Source organism: Bos taurus, chromosome X (assembly GCF_002263795.3).
Source record: "Bos taurus isolate L1 Dominette 01449 registration number 42190680 breed Hereford chromosome X, ARS-UCD2.0, whole genome shotgun sequence".
Lineage (NCBI taxonomy): Eukaryota > Metazoa > Chordata > Mammalia > Artiodactyla > Bovidae > Bos > Bos taurus.
The window spans coordinates 89,640,789-89,654,966 of NC_037357.1; the positions used below are offsets into that span (position 1 = coordinate 89,640,789).

Sequence of the window (14,178 nt, forward strand, 5' to 3'; positions counted from 1 at the left end):
CCCCGACAGAGGCTACTCCAGGGTCCCGTTTCTCCCCGTCCATGGAACGATGCGCATGGCAAGATGACAACACTCTATGCCCTTCCTGCTTTCATTGTTGTGCTTTTCGCGTGCTGTCGGTCGTTGTTTTTGCGTATCTGTGTTACATTAAAGTTGTTGATAATCAGTCGGTTTTCCTCTTTATTCCTGGCAGGTGTGGCTCGGAGCAGCCCAAGGATCAGCCCTCGCGGACAGGCGGGGCCGCCTCTGCCTAACAAGCACAGGCAGGTGTTGGGTGGCCGTGCCGGTGGCTTGGGAAGGGGCACAGAGATGCCCCCCGCACCCATGAGGGGGGGCAACATGAGTTTCCAAAGCTCTGGCTTCCCCAGCATCGATGATCTCCTACACCGTGTGCCCAGTCAAACACAGGGGCGTTCACAGAGCAAGGGTGGGGGGAGGGTCCTGTGCAAGCTGTGCGCACTGTCCCTCCACGCAAGGCACAGGCCTCCACAGACATCCCCAGGACCTACCTGCCCCTCCCCATCTCTTGGAGTCGCTGTCCCAGGCATTCCTTCTCATCAGCCACAGCAATTGTAGGACCTCATGCCTCTTTCCCCGAGTTTCCTACACAAGGACAGCGGGTAGGCCTCACGGTGACATCCTCACACCTCCAGCCAGGTAGAGCAAAAACCATCATAGGCAAGACAGGCCTGTCATGGAGAATAGCTGCAGGTAGACCTGGACAGCCCATTGCCCATGACCATGGACCGCGACACTCTTTGGGCAGGCTCCAGGGGTACTTCGCCATGGGAAGCAGGGCTTCTCCAGTGAGGCCAAGGTCCCTCAGCCCTAGGTCCTGAGTCTTCAAGGGCTTGTTTGATCCCTGAGAGGGCTCGACTTAAATGTCATTCCCCAGGCAGACGACAGTGGCAGGGCAGAGACACTTTGGATCTGGAAGGATTCTGTAAGCAAAGGAACGGGCCTCTTTGGGCTTTTCTCGCGTAATGCTCAGTGATGTCCACTAGCTTGTGAGGACAAGGCTCCAGTTAAGAGGAAAAGAGAGAGTAGTGTAAAGACCGCAGGCCCACCTCCCCAGTCACTTCTCATTGCTTGCCTCTTTGCCCCAAGAACAGCGCTTCACTCCCTCCAACCAGACCTGCATCCTGACCCAAGACCCAGCTGCCATTCATGTTCAGACCCAGTGGAAAGCAAAAACACCCATCACTTGGCTCAAAAGGGAGTAAGTGAATTCCAAGCAGCAGCAGGAGTTCCGACCCTAGCAGCAACCCTTCTGAGTGATGTCTGGGCGTACCCGCAGGGAGGCAGGCTCTGTGTGTACCCCTCCCTTAAAGGACAGGCGTTCACGTGGGGTTTCGGTGCCTTGTTTGTTGGTGCTTTGCTGTCTGCTCCTCCCTGGCTTGCTGGGCTTATGCCTCGCCCCGTGGACACTCTTGATTCTGACAGAGATCTTCAGTCCCCTCCCAGGGCTGCAGGTATCCCGGTTGCGATTGGTTTCGGCGATTTGGGAACCCCGCTCTGGCCGTGAATGAATGACACTGACTATTTCTGGCTCCCTCAACCTGGTGACCTCCAGAACCCTTAATGTGACACTCAGTAGGTACCTGCTTCTCATGGACGAGGTCGGGGCCCCACTCACCTTTTTACAAGCCGTTTAGGTGTGTGAGTGGCGAGCACTTGTGCACGCAGCCAGCCTGAGATAAGGCAGCTCATCTGGCAAAGGAGCAGAGAGCTAGCTTTCTCAGATGCAGGATTGTCTGGGGACCAGTCACCGCCTCTCCGGCCTCCAGGCTTCGCCTCTCTCTCCTTTCCAACCCCTTCCCTATGGATATCTTCACCTGGCTCCTGCCCCTCCACACCGTGCAGCGGGCCAGTTGCTCCTGAGGAGCGGGTGGGGAGTGAGGAAAGTGAGCAGCAGAGGCAGCGACCTCAGGAGCAAGGAGGAAGGCCGGGTTCCCAGGCACTCGGGGACAGACCCCTGAGTTCCCCAGAAAATTCTGACGAATTTGCGCCCAACGCAGAGGTGCGACCTTCGTAACCGCAGGGGCAGCACATTGAGACCAAGGCGCAGACCCTCCCTGCCACCCCCAGCGTAAACAGCTCCTTCCACGGGGTCCCCCACCACAAAGGCCACAACAGATACTCTACAGCCAGTTGTTTTCTGAGGATCTATCTATGCGACCAGGGCCTGGCGTGAGGTGTACATTGCACCTTGGCAGCTTCCCTACAGATCTTCTCCCCAGCCAGGGCCTGTGCCCTCTGACTCCCTCAGACACTTGTTGATGTGAACAAAGCATTCACCGTATTGATTCACTTGTGGTCCGGTTCCTTGACGATTCGCATGCATTATGTTCTAAGGCATGGCCTTGATTTGTGTCAATCACCAGATAGCCTCACAGGGAGCAGATGATCAGGCAACATTCCATGGACGGGGTACCCTGAAGGCTCTGAGAGGGGCAAGACACATTGCCCTGATCCCACCATCCAGGACAGTGGCAGTGCTGGGACTAAACCCAGGATGCCTTTGAGCCCAAATTGTTGCACTGACCACTGCCAGTCTGTGGCCACTGCCTTATGAGGGAGTCCCAGCTGAGTTGCCATAGCGGGGACACCCCAGCCTCTCAACACAAACTGCTCGCAAACACCCCCCCCTCCTTATCGCCCAAGGAAACGATTATACCCAGCAATTCCAAATCCCTTCATTTGAGCCAGGAAACCCCACCCCTCGTGGCCTCCTCCCTGCCCCTAGTCACCTATGAAAAATTTTGAGGCCCTGCCACCTTCCGCCCATCCAAACCCTCCTAGGACACATCCTCACTCCTGCGGCCTGGAGAGGCCAACACTTCAACATCCTGGTTTCAAAATGCCGACTCTTCACCACCTGAGGGGGACACAACAGTCCCTTTCCATGTCGCCAGTTGCCCTAGTCGTGCGGTTAAAGCAAACACATTTACAATTTATTTTGAGACAGTTCGACTTTCCAGGGGTTATAAAATTTGTGGAGAAGTTGAAAAAGGGTGTACAATTCCCAATGAACACATGAAAGTCGTCAAGATGCAAAAGCAGTGGATCGTCTACAGAGCTGAGGGGAGTGTGGAGCCAATGAACTCCCGTTACACTGCTACCAAGCAGAAGTTCTTCATTGTACGAGGCCCCTGGAAAAACAGGAGGGATCCATCCGTTGGTTCGTGGAAAAAGCAAGAGAGTTCCAGAAAAACATCTATTTCTGCTTTCATTGACTATACCAAAGGCTTTGACTGCTGTGGCATCACCACAAACTTGTGGAAATTCTTAAAGAGAAAGTGGTGCATACCAGCTACACCTGATACTCCTCTGAGAAAATCTGTTATACAGGTCAGGAAGCAAATAGTAAGAAACTGGCCATTCGGACACAAGACTGGTAGCAAATAGGAAAGGAGTACGTCAAGGTTTATATCGTCACCCGCTTATTCTAACTTATATGCAGATACATCATGGCAGAAACGCGGGCTGATGAAGCAACAAGGCATGGAATCAATATTGCCGGGGCAAAGATATCAAATAAACCTACAGATATTGCCCGATGACACACAAGGGGAGCTATCTGTGTAGAGCTATCTGCCTTCCCCTCCCCTGCCATCCTGCCCTGCCCTGCCCTCCCTGCCTCCTCTCCCCTTGCTCTCCTGCCCTCCCTCCCCCTCCCTGGTCTTGCAGAATGAGCCCTGGGAACTGGAAAACCCAGTGCTGGCCAGAACTCTGCTGGAGGCATTTCGGATGGATCCAGAAACACTTGCCAATGAGACGGCTGCCCGTGCTGCCAACGTAGCCCGGGCCGCCGCCTCTAACCAAGCTGCTCGGGCCGCTGCCACTGCTGCCCGTGCCACCTACAATCAGGTGGTCACTAACCACCACCCGGTGGCCACACACCAGGCGTCAGGAGGCGATACCCAGCCCATGACATCTGCTGCCCAGGCTCCGGCAGCCACCCCTGAGACAAGCGTCGCTTCTCCGCACAGCTCCCGGATGCTAGTCAATAGCGAGATGGCTGCCCCTGGGGCTCCAGCAAGGTCTCCACAGCCGCAGACATCCTCCCAGGCCCAGGAGGCTGCGGCCGAGGGCCCTAGTACGGCCTGTGCTTTCCCCCAGGCCTCGCGTGCAAGTGAGATGGATGCCACCCGGCCCAAGACAGCCTTCCTGGGTCAGAACGACGCCTTTGATTTCAGCCAGCCGGCAGGTGTCAGTGGCATGGCCTTCCCACGCCCCAAGAGACCTGCCCCGGCCCAAGAGGCTGCCACAGAGGGCCCCAGTGTTGCCTCCAGGGGCACCCAGGCAGCCTCTGCCGGGGAGGGGCGGCCACCCGGCCAAGACGACCAAGTCCGGGAAGGCTCTCCCAAGACTCGCTGGGTGGAGCCTCAGAATGTTGTGCAGCAGCTGCCGCCAAGGCCAAGATGGCCACGAGCATCCCTGAGCCTGAGAGTGCAGCTGCCACTTCTCAGCAGAGTGCGGAGCCCTGGGCCAGAATGGGAGGCAAGAGGACAAAGAAGGTGAGACCTCCTGCTTTCTCCCACCCTCCTTGCTCCCCTGCTTTCTCTGCCCTCTCAGCTCTCTGCCTCCTCCCCTCCCTTCCTCTCCCTCTTCTCCCCCTCTCTCTTCTCTCAGCTTGTACATGTTTCTCCAAGCCAAGTTCACCAGTTTTTACTTTTACAAGTTTACTCCACGTAGTCCCTACCCTCGGGCCTGGAGGGAGAAGCGGTTGGCTCAGTGCCTGGCACTTAGTAAGCACTGGGCACGTGTCGTCCACGTGTCATCTACTAGCCTTATTTCCAAGTACCTGGCTCTGGCTAAGATGTGTGCCAGGCGACTCAGGGAGCCTGGTCGCCCTGAGTCTCTCCTCTGTCTAATGTACAGTCCAAGCACCTGGATGACGAATATGAGAGCGGCGAGGAGGAGAGAGAGCCTCCTGCGGTCCCACCAACCTGGAGGGCATCGCAGCCCCTGCTGACGACTGCGCGGCCTCAGGTGCCCCTCGGCCCTCCATGGCCCTGAGGTCCCAGGTACCCTCAAGGCATGTGCTGTGCTTGCCACCCCGCAATGTGACCCTTCTGCAAGAGAGGGTAAGAAGGAAGCCTGCCCTTCCCCCTATCTCCCTCCTCTCCTCCCTTGCGGCCAGTTCTTTGAGGTCACCCACGCTTTGATCTCCCCGTGCGCTCTTCCTTCTCCAGCAAATAAGTTGGTGAAATATCTGATTGATTAAAGACTACAAGAAGATCCCCATCAAGCGCTCAGGTGGGCAGCCTGTGCCCCCTCCCTGAACTCTGTCCTTCCCCGCTCCCACCACCCTGCCCTGTGGGCCTCCCACCAGATGCCCTCTCCCACCACACACACACAGATCAGGCCTGGCCGATGGCTCCATTGGCACGGTGTGGGGTCCTGAGCGTGCTCCCCTCAGCAGGGCTGACGGAAAGGCTGTAGCTCTGTGGCTGCTGCTCAGCCCCGGTGCTTTGCCCACCCCTCCCCTCCTGCAGACATGCTGAAGGATGTCATCCGAGAATATGACGAACACTTCCCTGAGATCATTGAACGAGCAACGTACACTCTGGAAAAGGTGGGTGTGGGGCCGGGGCAGCTCTGTGGAGCAGGAGCAGCAGGGAACCCTTGCCCGCCTCCCCCTCTGCATCCCCTCAAGGCCCAGGGGCTGGACTGCATGCTCTGGAGGGAAGCCCTCCCTGGCCTCTGCACCTGGGAGCTTCCTCTGCAAGCCTCCTCCCCTCCTTCCTCCCGCTCGTGCTCTCTGAGCGCCTGTGGTCTCCTGAGGTGGCTCCCGTTGTCTCAGCCAGTGGCAGTGCTCCCACAGGGCACTTCGTCCATGGCCTCTCCTCTCCCTCCTCCCCCAGGGCTTGGGGTTCCCCGCCAAGAAGGAGTTCTAACAGGGAATTGAATGACCGCCTGCAGGACACCCAGCTTGGATGTTTGATCTCACATCCCGTTTTCTCCCCACTGTAGAAGTTCGGGATCCACCTGAAGGAAATTGACAAGGAAGAGCACCTGTACATTCTCGTCTGCACACGGGATTCGTCAGCCCGCCTCCTGGGAAAGTGAGAAAGCACAGGAGGCCGGTGGTCTTCCTTGGTGGTGCCTGCCCCCTCCTCTCGAGAACGGGAAAGTAGGGCTGGGGGCCTAGCACGGCTCCCACCCAGAGTTAGCAGTGCTGAGCAGCTAAGGGCAGGCAGGGCAAGTAGCTTGGGGAGAGGCTTTGCGGCTCTCTGGGTTTCAGCCCTGCCCACCCTTCCCCGCCCCTGTCTTCCTGGGAAAGCAAGCTTCTTGATCGCCTCTCTCTGCTAAGGTCCCAGCCAGGGCTTGGCAGAGTGGGCCTCGGGCAGGGGGCAGGGAAAGGGGAGAGTGGGGGCTGGGGTCTCCAATGGAGTCATGCTCCAGATGCAGTGGGCAAAGGGCAGGGAAGGTCAGGGTGTGCCTCTGGACTCCGGGTTGCCAATTGTCTGCTCCCCCGCCTAACCCCATCCTCGACAGAGCCCTGGGAAGAGGTGTTAGCATCCACGTTTGATGGATGAAGGGCCTCAGTCTCAGGCCGAGGCAGGAATTGTCTGCACCAGGTATAGCAAGCCGTACAGAGTGGGAGGAACTGCCCTGTAGCCCAGCAGTGTGGGAGAGGCTAGTTGGGTGAGCCGGCTGTGGTCACCTGGGCAAATGGCTGCTGGACAGGATCCCTCTTTCTACGCCTTCAGGACCAAGGATACTCCCAGGCTGAGTCTCCTCTTGGTGATTCTGGGTGTCATCTTCATGAACGGCAACCGCGCCAGCGAGGGTGAGTGGCTGGACAGGCAGCTGGGGGGTTGCCGGTCGTCTCACCTCCCTCCGTCTGCTAAACTCTTGTACCTCATCTCTCCTCACAGCTGTCCTCTGGGAGGCACTCCGCAAGATGGGACTGCGCCCCGGGTATGTTTGGGGTCTCTTGGCTCCCGCTCCTCAGTGTGTCCTTGGGCACAGGAGGCCCAGGATTGCAGTGGCCTAGCGGTCTCTGTGGGGCATGGCATCCTAGACTAGGTAGAGTGCCAAGGGTCCACCAGGGTGCGTGGGGAAATAGTCCTGAACCCCGAGCCCTCTTCTGCCCCGTGTCCCCTCTCTGTTCCCACACGAGACCTCAGAGACACCATCGGAGCTGGGGGCTCCATCCAGCCCCTCCCTGGGGCCCTGCTGACAAGTGGCTGCCTGGCCTCTGCTGCCAGCCCAGGTGTCCATGAGGACACCTCACAGGCTAGGAGGCCCTCAGTCCTGCTGGGAGCGCTCCTGCCCAACCCAGGCACTGCCACTCTCTCTAGTCACACATTCCTTTCCTTGCACTCAGGGTGAGGCACCCATTCCTTGGCGATCTGAGGAAACTCATTACAGAGGACTTTGTGAAGCAGAAGTGAGTATCTCTGCCCCCCATTCAGGCCTTCCTCGTGTGCTGCTCTGGCTGAGGACGCCGTTCCCCGGCCCATGTCTTAACACCAGAGGGATGGGTGTCTGGTGTGAGTGTGGGTTGGGAGGATGCGAGTGTGGGGGTTGAGGGGACAATTCCAGGGAAGCCTGGGGAAAGGGGCAGTCTGTAAACACCGGGTGGGACGGTACAGCCCCCACCTCCTTCAGCACCTGCCCTGTAGGCAGTGTCCCGGCTTTACATGTCAGGGGCCTGGGACTCCGAGAGTGGAAACCTGATCACGGCCCTGACTGGAGTAAGGCCCATCTGGGCCTGGAGCCTGGCCCTGCCGATTTTCTAGCCCAGGCTCCCCCCATCATCAGTGCTTGGAGATCTCTTGTGCCCTCACAAAGGCCCCGTGTGCATGTTCATCCATCCGCCGCCCCACAAACACACGTTCACAGATGTTTGGGAGTATGCGTGGAGTCCCCTACTCTTGGTTGACTGTTTCTTCCCATACAGTCGTTTTCTAGGATGGATTCTCCCAGGGTTCAGTCAGGTCACGGACAAGCCCCATGGTGGGTTGTGCTCAGAGCATGGAGCCTGAAGAAATGGCTCCTGCTTACACCAGACCCAACAGGAATCTGGGTTATTGTGACAAGGGGCACAAAACTCGTGGCCTTCCTCTGAACAAGTACCCTACACGTGCCTCCTGCACCTCCCCATGTCTACTGGGCAGGAGCAGTGGCCTAGGGATGTGAGTCCCTCCATTTAGGAGGCAGAAACCCTGGGAGCCGGTGTGGAAGTGGGGCAGGGGCTGCGGGCCAGGGCAGACCTCCTGCAGCAGCTGAGCTGCAGCCTCGGGGCTGGGAAGGAACTACCTGGGAGCCACCGGAGCAGCCACAGGTGTGCCTGTCTGGGAGCAGAGGTTGGTTGTCCTCTCTCACACAGGTACTTGGAATACAAGAAGGTCCCCAATAGCAGCCCACCCGAGTATGAGTTTCTCTGGGGTCTGCGCGCCTGCCATGAGACCAGCAAGATGAGGGTGCTGAGATTCATCGCCCAGGTAAGGCAGAGCCTGTGTTCTGGCTGCATCTTCCCATACCTGGTTTGTGTCTTGGTCCCGGCCTCCTGACGCCGTTTGTCCAGTGAGGACGCCAAGGCCCAGCAAGGTTCCCAAGTCGCTGACACCAGTTCACAGGCTGTAGGGAGTGGACGGGGTGAAATCCCAGGTCTGGCACAGAATGACGGGAGCCTGATTTCAGTCGTGTGGTCTTTAACATGATTTCACAAAGCGCTTAAGCGAGTGAAAGGCGGGAAGCGGGTGCTGAGCGAGGTAGGGTAAGTGTGCAAACGGTTGCTGTGCTTCCATCGCAGTATCAGAACCGAGACCCCCGGGAATGGAGGGCTCATTTCTTGGAGGCTGTGGATGATGCTTTCAAGACGATGGATGTGGATATGGCCGAGGAGCATGCCAGGGCCCAGATGAGGGCCCAGATGAACATCGGGGAGGAAGCTCTGATTGGACGGTGGAGCTGGGACGATATCCAGGTGGAGCTCCTGACCTGGGATGAGGACGGAGATTTTGGCGACGCCTGGTCCAGGATCCCCTTCGCTTTCTGGGCCAGATACCATCAGTACATTCTGAATAGCAACCGTGCCAACAGGAGAGGTACCTGGAGGGCTGGTGTCAGCAGTGGCACCAATGGCGCGGCCAGCGCCAGCATGCTCGATGGCCCCAGCACCAGCTCCACCATCCGGACCAGAAACGCCGCCAGAACTAGTGCCAGCTTCTTCTCCTGGATTCAGTAAGATTGGAGGTCATTACACGGGACTCTGGAGGCTGGGGTGGGGAGGGGCTGGGAGATATCAGGGGCAGGCCTGGGGTGTCCTGGGGGAACGAGGAGAGCGGGACAAGACACTCAGTCTGTGCTTGCTGTCCCTCACATGCATTGACACCTCTACTCTGGCTTTTGTGTCTCCTGGTTCCAGGCAGCCCTGAGGAGCTGCGGCAGTCCCCCGCCGAGCCAGAGTGCCTCCGCTGCCCGGTCCCCGACAGAGCACTCCAGGCCCGCTTCTCCCCGTCCATGGAAGATGGCATGCAAGATGACACACTCTATGCCCTTCCTGCTTTCATTGTGTGCTTTTCTCGTGCTGTCGTGTTTTGGGTATCTGTGTTACATTAAAGTTGTGAAATCAGTCGGTTGTTTCCTCTTTTTCCTGGGCAGGTGTGGCTCTGAGCAGCCCAAGGATCAGGCCCTCGGGGACAGGCGGGGGCCGCCTCTGCCTAAAAGACAGGCAGGTGTGGGTGGGTCCGGTGCTGGGAAGGGCAGAGATGCCCCTGAGGGGGGGCAACCATGAGTTTCCAAAGGCTCTGGTCCCCAGCATCATGATCTCCTACACCGTGTGCCCAGTCAAACACAGGGGCGGTTCACAGGAGCAAGGGTGGGGTGGAGGGCTGTGAGCTGGTGCCACTGTCCCTCCCACCAAGGCACAGGCTCCACAGACATCCCCCAGGACCTACCTGCCCCTCCCCATCTCTGGAGTCGCTGTCCAGGATTCCTTCCCTCATCAGCCACACAATTGTAGGACCTCATGCCTCTTCCCGAGTCCTAAGGACAGCGAGGTAGGCCTCACGGTGACATCCTCACACCTCCAGCAGGTAGAGCAGAAACCATCATAGGCAAGACAGCCTGTTTCATGGGAGAAAGCTGCAGGTAGACCTGGACAGCCCATTGCCCATGACCATGACCCGAGACTCTTTGGGAGGCTCCAGGGTACTTCTCCATGGAAGCAGGGCTCTCCCAGTGAGGCCAAGGTCAGCCTAGGTCCCTGAGTCTTCAAGGGCTGTGTGATCCCTGAGAGGGCTGAGGCTAAATTTTCATTCCCCAGGCAGACGACAGTGAGGGCAGAGACACTTTGGAACTCTGGGAAGGATTCTGTAGCAGGAAGGGGCCATCTGGGGCTTTTCTGGGTATCTCAGTGATGTCCACAGCTTGGAGGACAAGGCTCCAGGTTAAGAGGAAAGAGAGAGTAGTGTAAAGACCGCAGCCCACCTGCCCAGCCACCCATTGCTTGCCTCTTTGCCCCAAGAACAGGTTCCACTCCCTCAACCAGACCTGCATCCTGACCCAGACCCAGCTGCATCATGTTCCAGACCCAGTGGAAAGCAAAAACACCCATCACTTGGCTCAAAAATGAGTAAGAATTCCAAGCAGGCAGCAGGAGTCCACCACTAGCGCAACCCTTCTGAGTGATGGCCTGGGCCGTACCCGCAGGAGGCAGGCTCTGTGTGTACCCCTCCCTTAAAGACAGGCTTCACGTGGGTTTCTGCCTTGTTTGTTGGTGCTTTGCTGTCTGCCTCCCTGGCTGCTGGGCTGATGCCTCGCCCCGTGGACACTCTGTGATTCTGACAGAGATTCAGTCCCCTCCCAGGTGCAGGTATCCGGTTGATGGTCGGGATTTGGGGAACCCCGCTCTGGCGTGATGAATGACACTGGACTATTTCTGGCTCCCTCAACCTGGGACCTCCCAGGACCCTACTGTGCACTCAGTAGGTACCTGCCTTCTCATGGACGAGGTCGGGGCACTCACCACAAGCCGTAGGTGTGAGTGGGAGCACTGTGCACCGCAGGCACCTGAGATAAGGCAGCTCATCTGGAAAGGAGGCGAGAGCAGCTCTCAGAGGCAGGATGCTGGGGAAGTCACCGCCTCTCCGGGCCTCCAGGCTTGCGCCTCTCTCTCCTTCCAACCCCTTCCCTATGGATATCTTCACCTGGCTCCTGCCCCTCCACACCGTGCAGGGGGCAGTGCTGAGAGCCGGGTGGGGAGTGAGGAAGTGAGCAGAGAGGCAGCCTCAGGAGCAAGGAGGAAGGCGGGTCCCAGGGATCGGGGACAGACCCTGAGTCCCCCAGAAACTGACGATTGGCACCGCAGAGGTGGCCGACCTTCAACCGCAGGGCAGACATGAGACCAAGGCAGACCTCCCTGCCACCCCCAGCGTCAGCCCTTCCACGGGGTCCCCCACCACAAAGGCCACAACAGGTCTCAGCCAGTGTTTTCTGAGGACCTACTATGCGCCAGGGCCTTGGCGGAGGTGTACATGCACCTTGGCAGCTCCCACAGATCTCTCCCCAGCCCAGGCCTGTGCCCTCTGACTCCTCAGACACTTGTTGATGGACAAGCATTCACCGATTGATTCACTTGTGTCCGGTTCCTGACGATTCGCATGCAATGGCTGGCATGGCCTTGATGTCAATCACCAGATAGCCTCAAGGGAGCAGATGATCAGGCACATTCCATGGACGGGGACCCTGAGGCTCTGAGAGGGAAGACACTTGCCCTGAGTCCCACATCCAGGAAGTGGCAGTGCTGGGACTGGAACCCAGGATGCTTTGAGCCCAAATGTGTGCTCTGACCACTGCAGTCTGTTGCCACTGCCTTTGAGGGAGTCCCAGTGAGTGCCATGCGGGGACACCCCCACCTCTCACACCTCTCTGCAAACACCCCCCCTCCTGATCGCCCAGGAAACATATACAGCATTCCAAATCCCTTCATTGAGCCAGAACCCCACCCCTCGTGGCCTCCCTGCCCCTGAGGGTCACCCTAGGCTTTTGAGGCCTGCCACTGCCCACCAACCTCCTGGCACATCCTCACTCCTGCGGCCTGGAGAGGCCAACACTTCAACATCCTGGTCAGAAATGGACTCTCACACCTGAGGGGGACACAACAGTCCCTTTCCAGGCCAGTTGCCCTAGTGTGCGGTTAAGCAAACACATTCAATTTATTTTGAGACAGTCGACTTTCCAGGGGTTAAAAATTTCGAGAAGTGAAAAGGGGTGTACATTCCCAATGAACACATGAAAGTCGAAGATGCAAAAGGCAGTGGATGCTAAGAGCTGAGGGGAGTGTGGAGCCAATGAACTCCCGTACACTGTCCAGAGAAGTCTTCATTTGTACGAGGCCCCTGGAAAACAGGAGGGATCCATCCGTTGGTTCGTGGAAAAAGCAAGAGAGTTCCAGAAAAACATCTATTTCTGCTTCATTGACTATGCCAAAGGCTTTGACTGTGTGGATCACCACAAACTGTGGAAATTCTTAAAGAGGTGGGCATACCAGACCACCTGACCTGCCTCTTGAGAAATCTGTATACAGGTCAGGAAGCAATAGTTAGAACTGGCCATGGAACAACAGACTGGTAGCAAATAGGGAAAGGAGTACGTCAAGGCTTGTATATCGTCACCCTGCTTATTTAACTTATATGCAGAGTACATCATGAGAAACGCTGGGCTGGATGAAGCACAAGCTGGAATCAAGATTGCCGGGAGAAATATCAATAACCTCAGATATGCCGATGACACCACCCTTATGGCAGAAAGCGAAGAAGAACTAAAGAGCCTCTTGATGAAAGTGAAAGAGGGGAGTGAAAAAGTTGGCCTCAAGCTCAACATTCCGAACACTAAGATCATGGCATCCGGTCCCATCACTTCATGGCAAATAGATGGGGAAACAGTGGAAACAGTGACAGACTTTATTTTGGGGGGCTCCAAAATCACTGCAGATGGCGACTGCAGCCATGAAATTAAAAGACGCTTACTCCTCGGAAGAGAAGTTATGACCAACGTAGACAGCGTATTATACAGCAGAGATATTACTTTGCCAGCAAAGGTCCATGTAGTCAAGGCTATGGTTTTTCCAGTAGTCATGTATGGATGTGAGAGGTGGACTATAAAGAAAGCTGAGCTCAGGAGAACTGATGCTTTTGAACTGTGGTGTTGGAGAAGACTCTTGAGAGTCCCTTGGACTGCAAGGAGATCCAACCAGTCCATCCTAAAGGAAATCAGTCCTGAATATTCATTGAAAGGACTAATGCTGAAGCTGAAACTCCAATCCTTGGGCCACCTGATGCGAAGAGCTGACTCATTTGAAAAGACCCCGATGCTGGGAAAGATTGAAAGCGGGAGAAGGGGACGACAGAGGATGAGATGGTTGGATGGACACCATCACCATCATGGCCACTCAATGGACATGAGTTTGAGTAAACTCCGGAAGTTGGTGATGGACAGGGAGCCCTGGTGTGCTGCAGTCCATGGGGTCTCAAAGAGTCGGACACGAGTGAGCGACTGAGCTGAACTAAGCTGAAAGCTTGAGGCTACTTGAAGCCACCTGGATGGAGGAGGCATGAGACATCAGCTCTAGGTGAAAGTGAGCCTTCTGAAAGCAAGGAAGGAAGACATTGGAAGATGAAGCTTCACTATGAGCAGTGCGCCGCTTTTAGCCAGGAATCTGAGCGAGCTGAGATCCTGACAATCGTGTACCTTTCAGGAAGGCAACATCTACAAATTAGCTTCTCTCTGAAGCTCTCTAGGACACTGTGGTGTCCTGGCGCCCAGAGTGGGGAGGCAGAGGAGGGGTCCTAGAATCAGGCCACCCTGACAAATCTCCTCTTCCTTCCTTCCCCAACACGGGGGAGGAAATGGGCCCTAGGCCCAAGGTTCGGACTGCAGGAGGGACGAGGGCAGCAAGGGCAAGAATCAGCGCAGAAGGCTGTTCCCAGGAAATGGTGTCCAACCTCAGCTGTAGTTTCACATTCTTGCCCAAAGTACACTGTGCTCTTCTGTGTGTGGGCGGGTTTCGGAAGACTGCAGAGCCTGGCGAGAGTCCCCTGCTTGCTGCCCACAAAGAGAACATTGCGTGACTGATAAAGCCCTGAAGATTTTCATTATCAGAGGTCCACGGTTTGGATGTTGCTTATTTGCAACCCGAATTCCTCCAAATACTCAAAG

General features: G+C 56.8%; 1 protein-coding gene and 1 non-coding gene across 2 annotated transcripts; both read left to right on the top strand.

Annotated features, from left to right (window-relative positions):
- Positions 1–3,051: 3,051 nt before the first annotated feature.
- On the top strand, positions 3,052–9,213 carry LOC112445044 (melanoma-associated antigen D4-like). Its single transcript, XM_024988528.2, is given in 14 exon segments — positions 3,052–3,141; positions 3,664–4,396; positions 4,399–4,520; positions 4,885–4,993; positions 4,996–5,089; positions 5,197–5,221; positions 5,223–5,262; positions 5,502–5,581; positions 5,980–6,071; positions 6,720–6,799; positions 6,888–6,930; positions 7,340–7,402; positions 8,345–8,459; positions 8,771–9,213. Coding segments are annotated over 14 exon segments (2,121 nt in total). The 3' UTR covers positions 9,206–9,213.
- On the top strand, positions 7,974–8,100 carry LOC112445265 (small nucleolar RNA SNORA11). Its single transcript, XR_003033631.1, has one exon. It is a non-coding gene; the product is annotated as a small nucleolar RNA SNORA11 (small nucleolar RNA).
- Positions 9,214–14,178: the final 4,965 nt, after the last annotated feature.